The sequence below is a fragment of the Seriola aureovittata genome, chromosome 19 (genome assembly GCF_021018895.1).
Source record: "Seriola aureovittata isolate HTS-2021-v1 ecotype China chromosome 19, ASM2101889v1, whole genome shotgun sequence".
Taxonomy (NCBI): Eukaryota; Metazoa; Chordata; class Actinopteri; order Carangiformes; family Carangidae; genus Seriola; species Seriola aureovittata.
The window spans coordinates 580492-599548 of record NC_079382.1 but is presented as its reverse complement, the minus strand read 5'-3'; the positions used below and the strand labels follow the sequence as shown (position 1 = coordinate 599548).

General features: G+C 41.6%; 1 protein-coding gene across 1 annotated transcript in view; it reads right to left on the bottom strand.

Annotated features, from left to right (window-relative positions):
- slc35f1 (solute carrier family 35 member F1) overlaps positions 1-18794 on the bottom strand; it is a 33941-nt gene extending 15147 nt beyond the window's left edge. The window contains exons 1-5 of the mRNA XM_056405113.1: positions 18510-18794; positions 11149-11324; positions 9732-9859; positions 8127-8286; positions 7818-7974 (exon numbers count right to left, since the gene is read on the bottom strand). Of these exons, the coding sequence (XP_056261088.1) occupies positions 7818-7974; positions 8127-8286; positions 9732-9859; positions 11149-11324; positions 18510-18604 (716 nt within the window). The 5' untranslated portion in view covers positions 18605-18794. The remainder of the gene's footprint in view (positions 1-7817; positions 7975-8126; positions 8287-9731; positions 9860-11148; positions 11325-18509) is intronic.
- Between the last annotated feature and the right edge of the window lie 263 nt (positions 18795-19057).

Genomic DNA, 19057 nt, shown 5'->3' with positions numbered 1-19057 from the left:
ATAGCAGCCTATCTATTAAAAAATTTTAAAAAACGGAACAAATGAACGTGAACTAGTTCATTTTGGAACTGTGAACTTAGTCACAGTCCGATTAGTCTCAATACAGTTTATAATGAACCCAAAATATTTTACTGTTTCAAATGGATAAAACTTCATGAGCAATGATTCACTCAACCCCTCCTTGCTCTGTATTTTTATCCTGAGCTTTTTATGAATCAATCAAAATTTACTGAGTTCTGCGTATTGATTTCTAAGTAACATGGTTAACATGTGTCAGTATTTCTAGCACATGATGTTCTGTCACGGCTGACAGGGGCAGCTGCAACAAGTTATTATAATTGTCACCAAGCTGAGCAGCCAGATAACAACAGACCACACAACAGTGTGTTTCAACATTTTTACTCATGAATAGACAAAATATGCAGCTAATTTTGTCCCATAGCAGATGCATCAATAATTGCTTATTTTGTGAATTATGTTGCCAGCCTCTAATGGTCTTAATAACAATAATTGTTCTTTGATAAATATTATTACATAAACTCAAAAATTCCTGGAAACATTTTGAATGTGCCTGCTGCTTGGTGCATGTACTTAATTCCTCTTGTTTCAATTTGTGCAAAGCACGTTACTTTCAGTTTTACACTTATCCTGACACTGACCTCAGTCACTGCAGGTGTCCCTCAAAAAGCCTTTTAAGGCTGTCACGACTGGCCAAAATAACCTCACACTGATGGTTTCAAACCCAAATTTTTCCCCACAACAATAGCAAAACATGTATACACACATGTACATGCCCTAACAGAGACTGATCTGCAATAAAGCTATACAACTACATCCCCAGAGAGAGGATAGCTTGTAAGATCAAACTTTTATGACCTACCTTACCTCTTACCTTTTAGAGACTCTTATTTTGAAAGTGTCTGTGCTTCGTTTGGCAGTATAAGTCTCTCTGCTAGGAACCCACTAAGTGCCCACTCTAGAGTAGGAAAAGCTCTAGAACTCTTCTGAAAATTTTCTATTTAACTCGTCCTGACGGCCACATATTTCAGTTTTCACGCATGACAGCTTCCTCGATTGTAGACAAATTTGTCTTGTTTCATATAATGTGTCGATCTATGCACAGAGACGTACAGAATTTGAACATGAGCCTCAAAGTGAGTACCCTCCACCTTTCCATTTGACTGCAATACAAATTCAGGAGCTGATTTCCCCAAAAACGCAGAAGTGACATTTTTCTATAACTTCCTCCTGTGTCCACATTTTTGGTTCTAGAAACAACAAAGCCAGATATGCTGTACATGAAGGTCCGGTCATGGTTCTGATAGGAGTTTTTCACAAATAGCAGTCGTTCGAGAGGCTCGCCTAGCCAAAATCTCATCCAGATCTGTGTCAGTTCTGTGTCTTCCAGCTAGACACAGGTGTTCGAACCAGCTCGTTAAGAGGCTCTTTGATCTCTGTAAGGTTTACAAACACACAACAATACACACATGCACATTGACAGACAGTCACAAACACTATCTTACTTTTTTGATATTCACCAGTCTCAACCAGGCAAAAAGAACTTACTGGAGGTTCTGTTGGGCAGCTCTACTGCTACACACAAAAACACACACACACACACACACACACACACACACACTGTACACATATATATATATATATATATGTTGACAGAAACACACAAACACATCTACACGAATTGGATTAACCTTCAAAATAAAAGTCTCATAATGGCTAGAGGTAATTATTGCCTCACACACAGAAGCACAGACACTTTCAAAATATGAAGTACACGCACCAATCAACAGGCACATTCAAAATTTCTTCAGGAATTTTCTAGTTTCAAAATACTTTTCTTATTAAGACAAAAAGCAAACGTTTATTGAAATTTTATGTATTTTTAATGGTTGCATACATCCCCAGGGTTGGTGTCAGTTGTAACATCGAAATTCTTCCATTCAGATAAATATAGTGACTAATATGTCATATGTTATAATCTTTGAATGGTATGGGTCACTAGCAGACAAGTTTAATATATAAAAGTTTGTCTCTGAGTAACCGTCTCCTTTACTTCTGTTCATTAGCATTATCTTTCTACCCTGAGGTGTGTGAACAGGATTATTAGAAGATTTTAGACAAAAGCTTCCATGGTTCAATATGTGCTAGAAGCTATTTAAGGTTTTCATATTCTACATATGCTGTCAGGTTTTATATCAATGCTGACTGCTCATATTGTGAACTCAGTTTCCTGCTGATTTCTTACTAACATGGCCATTTTATCTTCCTATGGAAATATCGTTAAGTTAGACTGAGCTTCCCACCTACACAATGTAAACCCGAATGCTCAAATTAATTAATTGGAATAAGTACTGTAAACTTAAAATTTGTTAAAAATTTCTACTAACTTAAAAATGTTGAGTGCCAGTAGCATTTTCCTTCTTTTGTGTTTATTAAACTGATAATTTTTGATTAATGTGAACTTTTTTGCGGATTATGTAACTACTCTATTAAATAATGAATTCATAGTTACTCAAAACATGGTTTTTTGTCTTATTTTGAAAGGATACATTAATTACATGTGTGAATAAGATACAATTAATATTAGAATATTATACTATACGTTTATATATATATATATATACAGATGCATATATACACACACACATACAGGGTGGTGGGGGGTGGTCCTCAAGCCACTCACTCTATGCTTTTGAGAACATCTGGGAAAATTAATAAAAAGTGATGTTAAAATCATGTAAAAGTCGGCTCTAATACACTCCTAAAGACTTGGTACTCTCGCCTTGACTCGTCCCCCTTCTCTACCGGAAGTATGTACACGATTTTATTTTTTTAGTATTTGCATGCACTTCCTCTTCAGACAGTGGAGCAGGTTCGTTAACTCTCGGCGCCATCTGATTAATTGTAAATATTCAACATAAAACTTGTTTAAATGTTTGTTAGAAGGTTCAACGTGTTTTTAAACGGACAACGTGAATCACATTAGCCATGTAACACAGCTCACTGTTAGGTTAGCAATTAAGCTAACAAGCAAAGTCGGGATGTAGTTGAAAAAATTTGAAATCTGTGTTGGAGCTGTGCCAGCATTGTGAGTGAAAGCAGAATGCTAATGATAGCACCAGGTGTTATACCTTAGCCATGTTGGCTTAACTGGTTAAATAAAATGGAATTCGTTTTGTTTGTGATTGCTAAAAAATGTATAATTTTGCAGTGGCTTTAATCCAAATAAGACTAGCAATTTGCGGAGTTTTATGTAACCTAAAACTGTGAGGATAGTGTTAAGTTCAAACTGCAAGGAAAAATGCTTGTTGGTTGACGCTGTGTCTGTGTCATGTGCGCTGGAACTTATTTTTGCCAGGGATTGCTGTTCAGTATAAATGTGCACGCATGATATCTGCAAGGGCTTACACACTTTCCTTAAGCTCCTTAGCTTCAGTGAACAATACAGATGCTGCCTGAGGTACTACTGTATCTCTGGTGCCATTGATTAGCTCCCGCTAACGTTACCGCTAAATCTCTCCCCAAGTTTAACTGATCCGGCTGGCCTGGGCTACATTGGGTGCTAAGCAGCACATGATTCTACATAGAGTTTTGACAAAGTGTTTTTTGTTTACCACTCTCCACCGATAAGTGATAACTCTCGTCCTTTATGATTAGATATGTTTGAGTTATGAATGCTTGCTAGCTAGCTAATGATCCTAGGTTGTCTATCAACATTATATAGCTAACTTGTTAGGTACTGATAAATGCCACATCGCTAAATGAGCAAGCATTCATAACTCAAACATATATGAGACTCAGCACCGTCAGCAACCCCCTTCCCACCCCATGGTTTGATTTGATCAGTTTATGTGAAACTGAAAATAGCGAATTCCTAGAGGGACTGTTTCATTCAAAAGCAACTGTCTTGTTGTGTAGCAGTGTTAGCATAAAACATACTGTATCATTTATAAAACCAAGTCTTGGGTGAGGGAGGGGGACTGTTCTACATGATGTAATGTGAGCCTTCATGAGAACTCCTTAGTCAACTTTATTCATCACATCTTTGCGCAAATGCACGCCCACAACGACATTGCTCCTTGCGCCTCTGCTGAAAGGAATTCTGAGTGGGACACTATATTGCCACTTATTAGATTTTTTTGTTACAAGGGATTTTGCAGATTGAACAATCTAACAAGTAGCTTATACATCTGCTTTGTTTTAATCAATGATAGTGTATTTAATTGTACTCTACTAGTATGAAGAATATGACTGCAGTTTTGGTTAATTCTGGTGGAGGTTTAAACTTAATGACAGGTGTCCTGTAAAAAAATATTTTTTCTTGTGTTTTCAGGTTGCTGCCCAGAATATGACTTGGCACTGTAAATTGTGTTTAACTTATTTCACCACTAGAACATATTCATTTAAACACTGTAGACTGCAGCACAGCCACTTTTCAAGAATTAGCCCACTGCCATGCATCTATGATGATTGCATGTGTACATTTCAGACACTTAGTGCACTGAGTACTCATTAGTCAAGATACCATACTCCAGAACATAGCAGCAGTGCAGGGGAGATTCAGGAATCTGTGACATTCAAGTGCCCTTTATGCACATATCAGCAGGTTTTTTTCTGAGTCTGTACTCCTTACACACATAAGAACACACTTAAAAAAGCATGAAACAGTGGCATGCCCATACAAAGATTGTAACTATAGCACAAATGTATACTCCTCATTTAATTCCTGTAAAAGTAGAGTGCACCAAGCGAGTCTTGCATCAGACTTTTGTAATGACATTGTCTATGAGCATACTCAGAATCTCCAAGCCACTAGCTCTGATGTCACTGGTGATTTGTATGAGTGTCCAGTTCAGAGCACAGAAAAAGAAGATGATGAGCAGTGGGATACTTTGAAACTAAAAAATCAGCTCAAACTTAATGCAGCTTCTTTATTTCTAAAGATGCAGGCTATCCTTCATGTGTCAAACACAGCTACACAAGAAATAGTGGACCACTTGAATCAGATCTTCTCTTTATCTGAGCCATTGATCAATGAGGCAGTTAATGATATATTGCAGATATATGGTCACAGTATTACAAATTCCACACTCAATGAAGTTGTCAGTGCTGTCAAGGACTCTAATGTTGTATTTAGCGCGACCTCCAAAGGTGCAGAGTTGTGCTCTTGTAAGCGAAGAAAGACATTTATAGAGCACAACTATCCATTGGTAATGCCAGTAGAGTACCATTTAGAGCCACCTGGTCATACCATTATGTATGTTCCAATCCTTCAAATGATTCAGGAGCTGTTTAAAAACACAGACATCCTAAGCAAGATCAGACAACCAAACACTGAACCTGGTTATATGTAATTTCGTGATGGCTCTCATTTCCGTGAGAATGAGTTACTCTCAACAGAAGATCTACACCTAGCAATCCAGCTATGTATTGATGAGCTTGAAATTGCTAACCCTCTTGGCAAGTTACGTAAAATCTACAAACTTTGTGCTGTATACTGGGTCCTTGCAAATGTGCCGCCCAAATACCGATCAACAATGCACACTATGCAACTAGCTGTGCTAGCTAAAGTGACAGACCTCCAGAAATATGGATATGCAGCTGTACTTGCTCCACTGGTTCATGATGTTCACACTCTTGAACAGGATGGTGTGTTTATTGAATCTGTTGGTCAGAATGTGAAAGGCACCATCTTTTGTGTTTCTGCTGACAATCTGGCTGCTCATGGATTAGGTGGCTTTTTGGAGTCATTCAGAGCAGATTATGTTTGCAGATTCTGTACCACAAGTGAACAGTTTCAAGCAACTGAGGTCAAAGAGGAAGAGTTTGTTCAGAGAACCAAAGCCAGTCATGACCTTCATGTACAAAATGTCCTCAAAGATGAGTTTGAGCAGCCAATTTGGGGTTAAAGGTGATTGTGTTCTGCGTGAGTCACTTCATTACTTCACCCCATCACAGGTTTTCCTCCAGATCTACTACATGATCTTTTGGAAGGAATCATTCCAGTTGAGCTTGCTCTTTGCATTAAAGAAATTATTCGTCTTACGTACTTCAGTTTAGAGTATTTGAACCAAAGGATCACATCATTCCCATATCTAGAAAATTAAAACTCAGCTCTTGTCCAGTCTCTGTTGATGCACTGATTAAGATTTTAAAAGAACAATTGGGTTTGGACTGTGACTTCAGTTTGCAATATGAAGATCCAGACATTGATGGAAAACTCACTTCCCTAGTTGACATCGAGGAGTTACCACAAAAAGCTTCTGTTCATATTTCATATGCACAAGATTCCAGTTCTGTTGCATCGACTGACACTTTCAGATATGTCATCCCCAGAACGTCTAAGCAGATGGCCTCCAGGTCCTTTTCAAATTCCCACATTTGCATTTGATGTTGAGCTGACACTTCGAGATGGGAATACGGAATTCGAGAAGAATGGAAGACCTCTTCAGTTGGCAAGGGACCAAAAGCAGACTTCCATCTACCATATATGGTTTCAAGGCTTACCCAGGTGATAAAGAGATAGCAATGGTAGCTGAAGCTCTTGTGACAGAACATCCCTGTTTAAGGGAAGCAGGATCTGACACTGGATGGAATGGCTGGAAGAACAGCATCAAGTTTAAAATGGGCAATTACCGGAAATAAAATAAAAAAGAGCTCTCAGAAAACATTTGATCAAGGATTGTTGATTTGAATGAAGCTGAAAGGGTCACAGAGTCACCTCAAAGTGTTTAGATCATCATCAGTCAAAAACTGTCTATAAATGGAGATGGTTCAGTTCTGTGGCTACCCTACCTTGAAGTGGACAGCCAGCTGAGATGACTCCAACAGCTCAACACAGATGATCAGTAATGTTATCAAAGAAGCTCAGAGTAACAGCTGAAGACTTAAAGGAATCATTGGACCTGGTTCACATTTCTGTTCATGTGATTTACACAACATGGTGCATGGAGCATGGTGTCCTGCCATAGACACCACGGAGGAAGCTGTTGCTCTCCATAAAAACATTGTTGCACCCCTGAAGTTTATAAAAAGCACCTTTACACTCCACAATGCTAATGGGAAAATCTTTTATGGACTGATGAAACTAAGGTTGAATTCGTTTGGGAAAAACCTGCAGCTCTATGTGTGGCGTAAAGGGCGCTGCATAATCCTAACATCATCATCTCAGAGGTGAAGCAGGGTGGATGGAGCTTCATGATTTGGGACTGATTTGCTGCCTCTGGACCTGGACAGCTCCACATCATTGAGGGGAAAATGAATTTGCAAGTTTATAAAGGAATCCTTTAGGATAATGTCAGGATGTCTGTCCACCTTCTGAAGCTCAGGGGAAGCTGTGTGAGGCAGCAGAACAATGACCCTAAATATCAAGTAAATCTAATTCAGAATGACTTTAGACAAAGAAAATCCACCTTCTGGAGTGGTCCAGTCAGGGCCCAGACCTGAATCCAGTAGAGATGCTGTGGACAGCCCTAAAGAGAAACGTGCAAACCAGATATCTTAAGAAGAGCTGAAGCAGTTCTTTAAAGATGAACAGTCCAAACTTCCTGCTGAACATTGAGCAGGTCTGATTAGCAGCTACTGGAAGCTATTGCTTGAGGTCATTGGTGCCAAATGAGGTTCAACCTGTTTAAATTTAATTGAATTTAATCCAAGGGTTCACTTACTTTTTCCACCAGCCCCGTGAATGTTTAGTGGTTGTGTTCAAGAAAGATATAAAAGGTTATAATTGTTTGTGTTATATTAGTTTAGGGACAATGTGTTGCACTGCCTCTGTCTCTAGCCCCACACAGACTCACAGCTGGATGCCACTGAAGAAGGATCCGAAGAGTCCCATCATGCCTAGGAACTCCACCCGGCTCAGGTTCTTCACAATGAACTCCTCACAGACATTAGAGATCCCGTACAGTGTCGCACCTCCCAGAACCAGGAGATCCCCAAACAGCTTCTGCTCTCCTGGAGGGGAGGGAAACATGAGCAGGAGACAAACACACAACAAAACCACAAGATCCACAAGAAGCACAACAAACACATCAAACACATCAAACACAAACCTCCAGGTGACTGCAGGTGTGTGTGTGTGTGTGTGTGTGTGTGTGTATACTCACCTAGACCTTGCTGCCGACCAAGTAGGATGTCAGCTCCCACCATGCAGCCGATCCCCAGCAAACACAGTCCTGCCCCAACAAAGTGTGCGGCCTTGTACCTCACCAGGAGGAAGAACCAAGACAGCAGCAGGACCACCGGGATGACAAAGCAGTCTAACAGCTGAGAGGAGCACAGACACACAGAGCAAACACATGATAAGTCCTGGGAGGGTTTACCACACTGGTCCAACATTAACCATCCAAATGGAACCATGGACGGTCCACCACCATAGCATGCTTCCCACCAACGTGGATTGAGTGGTTTGTGCCAGGCCTTCCCTCTGAGAAAGGCTGAGACCATGTAAACACCTAAGCTCCACCCACAGCACACGCAGGCTCTTATCCTTCTGTCTCATTTGTGTTTGGGACAATATCCTGCCAGGAGGAGAGCTGTCTACAAACTTGTATCTGCTGCAGTTCAATGAACTGTGTTGATTTGTGTTGAGCAGTATTACAGGACTCCTGGGTCCCCTCCAGGGTCCATTACAGGGTCCATTCCAGGTTCTACTCCATGGGCCCGGCATGTCCGTCTGATAAACTTCATGCTTCTATTGTTTTTTTTTTGCAGTTTCGTACTGGTTAAAGGAGATTACATCTGGTTAAAGGAGATTACATAGACTAATACCTCTGTCATGTAACTGATGTGTAAATGATGCAGCTGTACTCAAGTTCTGTGTCTAAATTCACTTACTTCCAGACTCTCACTGTTTTGAGAGGATGAGTGTGTCTGCATTGAAGTACTAGAAGTCAACAAATTCAGTGTAAAACAATGGACATAGTCACCATCTTGACTATGTAGCAAAAAGGGGAGGGACCACCAACATATTCTCAAACTTGTGAAAACAGCCGATGAGGAAGGAGGACAGTTCGACACTGCTGACGACCTTGTTTCCATGTCACATGACACAAGAGACACATGGGAAAATAAAATGTTCAATTTCAAGTCACTTGAGTAAATCAACTGACAGGTGACACTGTGTGCTACATGTGAGTGTACTGTGTACACAGTGTATTACATATGAGTGAACAGTGTAGTCAGTGTGCTATATGTGCTTGTACTGTGTAGTCAGTGTACTAAAAGTGAGCATACTGTGTGCACAGTGTGCTACATGTGAGTGTACTGTGTAGTCAGTATACTACATGTGAGTGTACTGTGTAGTCAGTGTGCTACATGTGAGTGTACTGTGTAGTCAGTATACTACAAGTGAATGTACTGTGTAGTCAGTGTACTACATGTGAATGTATTGTGTACACAGTGTACTACATTTGAGTGTACTGAGTGAAGGATCTGGTTTGAGACACATCCAAAGAGTGTTCACTACTCTGTCTGGTCTGTTTGAATGGGGAATAAGAGTGTACTAGCAGCTCTGTCAGGTTGCTTTGAGCTAACATGCTAACACCAGCATGCAAGCAGGTATAAAACTTACCACGTTGACCATCTCAGCTTTGTATCTTATCATGCTAATGTTTGCATTCTATACATTAGATTCTGCTACACATTAGAAGGCATAAGTTCTCTCTCACTTACACACACACACACACACACACACACACACGAGTACTAACCTGTACACTGGAGAGTGTAGTGTACTGGTAAGCCTTCAGGACCAGGTAGTTGGCCTCAATGTCTATCAAACCCAAAATCATGTACTTCCACCAGCGCTGCTTCAGAATGGCCAGCAGGTTCCCCTCCCCTGGTCCAACACACAGGAGGACATACACAGAGCACATCAACATACACTGTCTACACTGCTGCAGATCACACCACATAACAAAGAAAGTGACTGTAGAAACAACTCAACATTTTAGTGTGGTCATGAAGTAGATTTAACATAATTGTAAAAGGTACAAATACTTTCTGAATGTTCATACAGTAACAAATATATATATATAAAACCCTATGTCCCAGTCTGACACTGAGTGATCAAGTGCAGTCAGTAAAGGTCATCATGTAGAAAGGATAATATCCACCATCCTGATCATCAGTTCACAGACAACGTAGATTAAACTGTAGAGTTTTACCCAGAGGTAAACTCCAGCATGGAGGCAGCGACAAAGGACGCACACAGAGCAGTAAAAAAGAAGAGCCTGACTGTCTTATTTTACACATATTCAAGTTCACAGCGTAAAGCACCTGACTCCTCTTGGTGTTTACTGTACTATTCAACTCAATGCTGTTCATGGAATTAACACAATAAACCTATAATCTTAAGGTCCATATAGTATAAAGGTAGATGTCCATGTGTTGTTTGATTATGAAGCAGGTCTAGGTTCTATATTAATACTGTGAAAGTATCAAAGCTCAGTCCACAGAGAAATGCAGAGATTGAGACAGAGCCTTAAAACCAGCTCTGCGGTCACTGCTCTCAGCCACGCCCCAAGCCCCGCCCACCTGGACCCCCCATTAAACCTGAGTTTTTACCTGAAATCTGCTATATTTTTATTCGATCACTCGAACACAGTCAGCCAATCAGAAGAGAGGCTTGGAGCCTGCTCTCTTCTGATTGGTTCACCGACCTGTTATAGAGCTCCAGAGAGAAGCCTGAGAGAGGAGGTGTAGACCAGAAACGGCAGGATGTAGTTGAGAAAGTTGTACAACACTGGTGTCTTGGCGTGGAAGTCATCAGCCAGGTACACAGATTAATAAGATCAGGACCTGGCCCACGGGTTCTTAAAACCACAAATATATCTTTTTAGATCAACCCTTCAAATGGAATACAGGAGAAGAGGAAAATATGGAGCTTTAAGATCATCTTGTGTTTTAACAGAAATAACATTTAACAATTTATTCAGGAGGAATCTTTTAATGATTCACCTTATAAATCACACACCTGCTGATAACAAAAACTATCTGTATCCATGTTGGTGATTGTCGCCCTGTCATCACTTGAATCAAAACCACATTCTGTGATGTTGCCCTCTCCTCGTTTCAGTGTACTTACAGTATCTACTTGAGTCTACAAACACACTTGAGTTTCCGTACCTTGCCGGACTGCCAGTGTAGTGGTATAGACCAGAAACAGCAGGATGTAGTTGAGAAAGCTCTGGAACACTGGTGTGTTAGCGTGGAAGTCATCAGCCAGGTACTTGCTGGTCAGACCAATAGCACAGATTAACAAGGACAGAACCTGGCCCAGGGCCAGGGTCACTAGCAGGTCCCTGCAGAGGACAGAGACGTGGACAGAAGCTCATCAGTGTTTTATTACGTATGATTGCAAATCATGATCATCAGACAACATAACAGCAGCTCGATACATGTTTGTGTTAGTCATGTGACAAATAAACACAAACACATCACATTTATAGGTGCAGTGGGTAGCACTGTTGCCTCACAGCAAGGAGGTTCTGGTTTCAGACCCTGGGCCTGGGGCCTTTCTATGTGGAGATTAAATGTTCTCCCTGGGTCTGCATGGGTTCTCTCCTGGTTCTGCGGCTTCCTCCCACAGTCAAAGACATGCAGGTTTAGATTAATTGGTGACTCCAAAGTGCCCGTAGGTGTGACGGTGATTGTGACTGGTTGTTTGTCAGCCCTGTGATAGACTGGCAACCTGTACAGGATGTATCCCGCCCTTGCCCAATGTCAGCTGGGATTGGCTCCAGACCCCCCACAATTCCATAAGGATAAGCAGTATGGATAATGGGTGGATGGACATCACACTCATACCTGCAATCACAAATTCTTTGTGTGAACACAACACTGATAACATCAGCTTTAAGTTTCGTGTCCAACTGATGAGCTCTGTTTGAGATCTGTACCACAACACAGAGCACTGGACACCACAGCAGGTACATTAGTGGATACTACATTTACATTTATGTAAAGAAGATGCCGGCACAACCACCTACATGACATCAGCAACAGAACAACAAATAGTAAAACTAGAAAATTCCTGGAGAAATTTTGAATGTGAAATTTTGAATGTACCAATGTGACTGGTGCGTGTACTTCACGCCTCACGTTTCAATCTGCACGAAGGACATTACTTTCAGTTTCATTCATGTCGTAGAGACTTATCCTGACACTGACCTCAGTCACTGCAGGTGTCCCTCAAAAAGCCTTTTGAAGCTGTCACTACTTTCCAAAATAACCTCACACTGATGGTTTCAAAACCAAATTTGTCCCCACAATCATAGCAAGACATGTATACACATATGTACATGCACTTACAGAAGTTGATCTGCAATAAAGCTATAGTACTATATCCCCATATAGTGCATATCTTCTAAGATCAAACTATTGTTAACTACCTTAGCTCTTACCTTTTTGAGACTCTTATTTTGAAAGTGTATCCATGTTTTGGAGATGGTGTGTGTCTGTAAATGTCTGTCCTTCTATGTTTGGCAGTATAAATTGCATGTGTCATGCAGTATCCTCTTGCCTTCATATTTTTATAGGCATATTACACCTTTAAAAATAACTAAAAATTGGTTCACAATAGAAAGATTTTGTCACAGAACATTGAAATGTTTCTCTTTTTTCTATATTATTCTCTCTCTGTCTTATTTTCTGGACAGTTTTTTGGCCACTTCAAGATTCTCAGCCAACAAGCGTGTCAATGTTCCCATAATGTGTCTAGGACTTCTGAAGCACAGCTTGTGGTTGGAAATGCACAGACACTGTCAGGCAAAATGTGCAAGAGTTGGCAGGGTGGCTGCGTGGTTCTTCCACCAGTTGAGTGGATCTTCAGAAGTGCTTATCTCTTTCGTTTGTTTGTACAACAAGAATTCACTTGTTAGTTGGTCAGCAGGGGATGTGGAATGAACTGCCCCACCCCCAGCCCCACCTGTCTCTCCTGACTCTGCCATCTTTTCTTGATGGTGGACAACATCATTTTGAAGTCGGCTTTTCTTATTTTTGCCCCCCCCCCCCCCCCCCCCCCCCCCGCCTGTAGTGGAGTTTCACCCAATTTCTGAAAAAGTATTGCCTTTACCTCTTCCTCCATGGTCACAAAAGTTGTGTTGCAGTATTTAGACAGTGTCCAGCAGTCTGCTTTCATATCTTGAAGTGAAGTGAAATCTGCCCACCATCTCAAAGGTGGATTTCCAGCATGTAGGCTCATCATGAATGAGCTTTTGCTCAGGTAGCTTCAAGGTCTTCTATTTCTCCCTCAAGCTCCTCATCATTTTGTTTAACCTGGAAAAGGCAGACAAGGTTGTCCGGAGCCTTAACAAGCATGTTGAGACACGGTCCAGGCCTACAATCTTGCCTACAGCCAGATGAAGGTTATGGCAAAAACATGGTATCCAAGTGTAGCTCTCAAATGCCTTTTTGTTGTAAGAAACATTGTCAGTGGTTATCCTGGCCGTTTTCAACAGGTCCAGTCCCCATTTCTTGGACAACATAGCCCTCAGGGCTTCATGGAGACTGTCTGATGTATGATCTGAACATAAACCTGAACATCCCAAACACCAGGTCTGTGTTTCCCAGGATTCAGTTATATACTGGATTGTGTATATGTGTATTATGTATGCATCAACTGCCCTGCTTGTCCAGATGTCAGTGGTAGAAGTGCAGAAAGGCTGGCACGTGAGTTGTGCCTGAATAACATTCCTGGTCTCAGTCAGTGGCGATTGCTCTAAGACTGCAAGGGAAGCTCAGCTTCCCCTAAAATGTCAACAAAATAAGTGGTCAAATATGTGCTGTTGTGTGAACATTTCATTGACTAAATATGCGCTAGAACACGTTCATCTTTTGTTCAGAATCAGCTACTTATCACAGGTAACCGACACGACTTCTTCTCATTCATCCCCGCAGCGCCACAGAGCTTTACACAGTGTAGACGCCGAGCGTCTCCTGACTTCAATGGGGAAGCAAAGAGTGGGTTGTTCCACTGCAGCGAAACTAGACGGTCATTGGATAAATGCTGGGCTTTGTCCCGCCCATCGGACGCTCAGCGTCTCTGGGGGTCTATGGGGCAGTGGGCTGGCCCGGACGCTCGGCTTCTGCATGATGATTGGATTATCTGTCTGAGGCTGAGTCCCTTTTTGATTGACAGCGAAATGAGCGAATCAGCGATCTTGAAGTATAAGCATCCACCGGAGCAGTTTTCAAGTTTTTCATTCCGTTGTTCGGGGTTGATCTGGAGACGTTACTGATCCTCAGCGACTTTGTCTTTGTTAAAAACGACTAGCGTTGTTTTTGGCGAATCTCTTCTGTCACTCTGCGAATTTACATATAAATAAATGGACACATTTTATGATGTAAAAATGAGCTTCCCCTCCTTATAAGACCAGCAGCCGCCACTGGTCTCAGTGTACAGCTTTGGGATTTCATTATACATTAAATAATTTTTGAGAGAGCCTGTTCTCATTAATTGTCATTTTTAAATCAATTTGACTAGATAGAAAACTAGAAAATGCGCTCAGTAGACTTCTGCAAAGGAGGTGTATTGATCATTTGTGTTCAGTCTACTTTAGTTGCAGGCTAATAATCCTGGGTTTGAGCTTAACCACCATGAGGTGCCAGACTTACAGTTACTGTCATTAGGGCTCAGGCCTATTATTAGTGCCACGGGTGCTCAGCTCTGAGGCATCTATTAATATTCCTCAGGCTTATTATTATTCTTCCACCAAATTTTGGCGCGTAACTCGTCCCGCAGCTTTGAGAAAACCCTGGTAATATATACATCAAAACGTGCGTCTTGATCCCGAAAGGGGTGCTATGACTTTTGGTGTTAAAATTCCAATTTTTCCCAAAATTATTCCCAAAATACCGGGAAAAAATAATGCATTAGGAATGCATTGGAATTTTCTTTAAAAACCCACAAAATTTCACCTTTTTTCTACAAAATTTCACCTTTTTTCTGAGTCACCCAGCTCTCTCATACCTGCACGTAGAAATGTGATTCAAACTATAAACGGAGGAAAACTTCTGCTCGCTCCAAAAGACAGGAACTGTTTTTACATAACATGTAAACTTTTCAAACTGTGAGCACTCAAAGGAGGAGTGCAAATCACTTTTTCTTCAAAGTTAGAGTGAAAGCGTCAGTTGGCTAGAGTGCGTGAAGCAGTAAAAAATAACCTTTATTTTTATTTTTAACTCGAGCTCGCGGCCAAACCGTAAAAAGGATCCCAATAATTCTTTCTGAAAATGTAGACATAGTTGTTGGGATTCATAAAATGTAACTTTGACAGGCAGGGTCTGCACAAAATTTAAACGGGGGTGCCGAGTCCGGCAGCAATACCTGTCTCACTCTCATTGACACCTAATGTAATCCTCTTTTTTTTTCAAAAGAATCTCACTCTGTCTTCGCACTGAGCTTCCTCACTCATTTTAAGGAATATCTGAATAAAATAGAGACTGTAAGAAACTTCTGGCTTCAGTGTCTGTCACGGTGTTTTCGGTTTTTGAAAAGAAGTAACGGTTTTCTCATAATTTGCAATTGTTTGAAGCCATGTAGAAGCCAAATTCTGGGCAGATTTTCACATTGCCATGGCAACGGCAGCTCCTGACCTGTGTGCGTGTGTGCGTGCGCCTAGCAACCAGATAACCAACTCTCCAAGCTCTGCTAGCTTTACATTAGCTGCATGTTAGGTCTTAAATTACATTTAGTTAGGTCTTAAATATGTAAGTCCATTTACTGCTTCCTTCGTTGCTTTTTTTTTTGTTTTGTTAAAAGAGTGAATGAAGTTGTGACGGTCTCCGCTGAGACAGAGGAGAGGAGAAGCTACTAGCCCTCTCTCGCTGTCACTTCTAGTCGCATTGCTCTCCTCCCCAGTAATGTTAAATTTAGCACAGAAAAAAACATAATAGTGGTAATTTAAATAGCGGTTCAGGGATTTATTAACCCTCAGGGGTCCCTCTGTCCTTTTTTGGACATTTTCTTCACTTTTCTTTTTTGATTTGCTGATCATTTTGGCTGTGTTACAGCTGAAGGTATGGATTTCTGCAAGAAAGTGTCTTTTTTGACATATTTTTAAAATCTAATGTCAGTTACTGTTACAGGTCTATTATACACTGGTAACACATTTTGTACCCTCTGGGGTTCCTCGCGTCCAAACAAGGACACACAAAGAAAATGCTATAAAATCATCATATATCAATATTTTTTTCTGCTTTTTTTTGCATACATCTCTTAAACCACTTCAGTTCTGCTCAAACCTACCAAATGGTTATTAGTTTTCAGGATTTTAACCCTTTAAATGCCAGTTTGAAGACATGTTGCCTCTTGTTTTATTAAAAAAAACAACACAGAATATGAGATATTTCCCACATAATACATGATGGAGGGATGTGACATTGTTTTATATCAGAGTCTTTTATATCAAGACATTTCTCAAAACCAGAATATGATCAGGGTGACTTTTGAACACTGGAAATAAATCATGTACTCATCCCGGCAGTAGCCCCCGTGGCACTCAAAATTTCCCTGGAATTTTCTAGTTATTATTATTATTCATCTTCTTCCTCAGCTCAAATTGCCGTGAGCTGGAATGAGCGAGAAACACAAAACTTGACCACATCACTCGAAATGATGTGTGCTACTGGCCCAGGAAGTATGAGCGCATTCACACCATTTGTCTGATTGACTTGAAATTTGACATACATGTCCAGCTCAACGTGCTCTACAAAAAACCCTCTTGAACAATTAGGGGGCACCTGGATAGATTTTTTGCTAATTTGCATAATTTGAAAAACAGTAAAATGAATAGAACTTTATGAATTTTGAGAATAGAAACACCAAATTTGGTAGACCACCTTGGGAGATAAATAAATAAATTTCTATTATAGATGAGCAAGATCGTACAAAACACATCAACCAAAATATCTTTGCAAAGGGCGGGGCTTAGCTAATATTGGCCATAACTCATTAACCATATGTCCGATCATCATGACACTTGGTCGATATCTTTGGGACAGGACAGGGAGTAGGCCTACCAAAGCATTTTGATCCTGACCTCTAGGGGGTGCAGTAAATACCAAAAATACATATCTCAAAATCTAGTGGACAGATTTTCACCAAAATTGGTAGACATGTTTTGGAGGCAAGTATTAATGAAAATCTGACGTGCCATATTGATTGATGAAAGTGGGTGGGGCCTATTCATTAACATGTGTGAGCCAGACACACGAAAATTGGTATCATAACTCCAAATAGTGTATAAATGCTTCACAAAAAAATATTATTCCATCCGGCTATATCGTGGCGCTAAAGTTAAGAGTCAAAATTGTAAGAAATTTGAACGGCTGCCCCCCCTGCTCCTACGCACCTGCCTGACTGAATAGATGTGCGAAGTTTCCTCCATGCTTAAGATGTGTTTAAGATTACAATGGTCATTTTATTTGGTAGGTAAGACCCTCCAGTATGTTCTTGAAATAAATCCATCTCCTTGCTGGTAACATTGGTAAGATGTTTGTTGTCTCTGCTGACATGACATCTCCACCACAGCCTGAAGGTGCTTTGCAGCCTGTGGAGGCCACTGGATTACATCTGATTCGAAACACCAGGTTGATGTTGTTTTTTTCCATCCTCCCACTGTCCACTTTTTGTCCTATAGAAACACAGGCTCAACAAGGTGGACACTGACTACACATGAGCATTATAGGCAATTGGACAGACAAAATGTCAAGCCTTGGTTTTTAATAACCAAGCTAAGGTATCCTTATAAAAAAGGAAACCAATATCAGCCAGTAAACTGACACTGGTTACACTTGTCCGATGTGCAGCCTTGTTTGTGCCAGCACACAAACACACACACACACAAACACACACACACACACACATACACACAAACTGCGTGCACGCTGACATGGGCCTGATATGCTGGTCTCAAATTTAGCTTGCAGCCAGGCAGCCAGTCCAACAGCCCAAGGATAAACAAGAGCGACCAGGGATGAAGGAACAGCAGATGGCAGGAAAGGGTAGGGGACTAAGTGTGGTCTGTGTGTGTGTGTGTGTGTGTGTGTGTGTGTGTGTGTGTGTGTGTGTGTCTGAGAGCATGAAAAACACAAAGGGAGTATGCAGGACACAGTGAGAAAGAGGCAGGTGGATGGGGGACAGGACAAAAGCCATTGTGCAGCACAGCCTGAGCTCGCTGGTGAACCCTCCGCGGCAGCCTCCTCCTCCTTCTGCGCCGCCAGGACCGGACTCCGCTCTGGTACCACAGGGTGCAGGAATGCCCTCACTTCAGCAGACATACATGACGCGATGTTCATGCAGAGGTGATGCTGTGTGGTTGTTTTGTTGACATCTGTTGCACAACATGCCTCCTGCAGCAGCAGCTCTGATGTTACAGGTTGTGTATGAAACAAAAGGAAAAGCAGCCCCCCTTCCGCAGCGACGAGCTGCTGTTCACCTCACTGAGCGTGAAGGGAATGTAAAGGGCTGCTCAGCCTCCTCTTACCTGGTTAACACCTTCCTGATCCGCTGGTAGAGGCTCGGCGCCGGTGTGCCCGTTCCTATGGGAGCGCTCTCCACAGTGGAGACGACAGAAATCATCCTGCCTCCAACGCAGCGGGGATCAGCGCATTTTGCTCCGAGAAGCACCGGAGGAATAGGAGGGGACGGGGGGGGGGGGGGGGCAGCTCACCTCAGCCGGCGGCAGAGACGCAGCGTGCACGGGCGTCCGTGCTGCAGACAGCGTTGCAGCTAAGGGGGCGGTGGAGGCGGATCAGACCCGCTGCTCGGACGCTGCTCCCTGATCAGAAACTACGGGATTCAGATCCACGTCCTGTGTTTGATATGTAGATGCTGGATTCACCACAAGGTGGCGTCCTTTCGCCCAGATCTGATCGATTTGATCTTTTATACGAGTCAAACTTCCTCCCAGGCCCCACCCATGACGTTTTCCTCCAAAATGATTGATTTGTGTATTTATTAATAACATGTATTTATTCAACCGGAGTTACATTTAATTCAGAATATTTACAATTTATTTATGTGTAACTCATC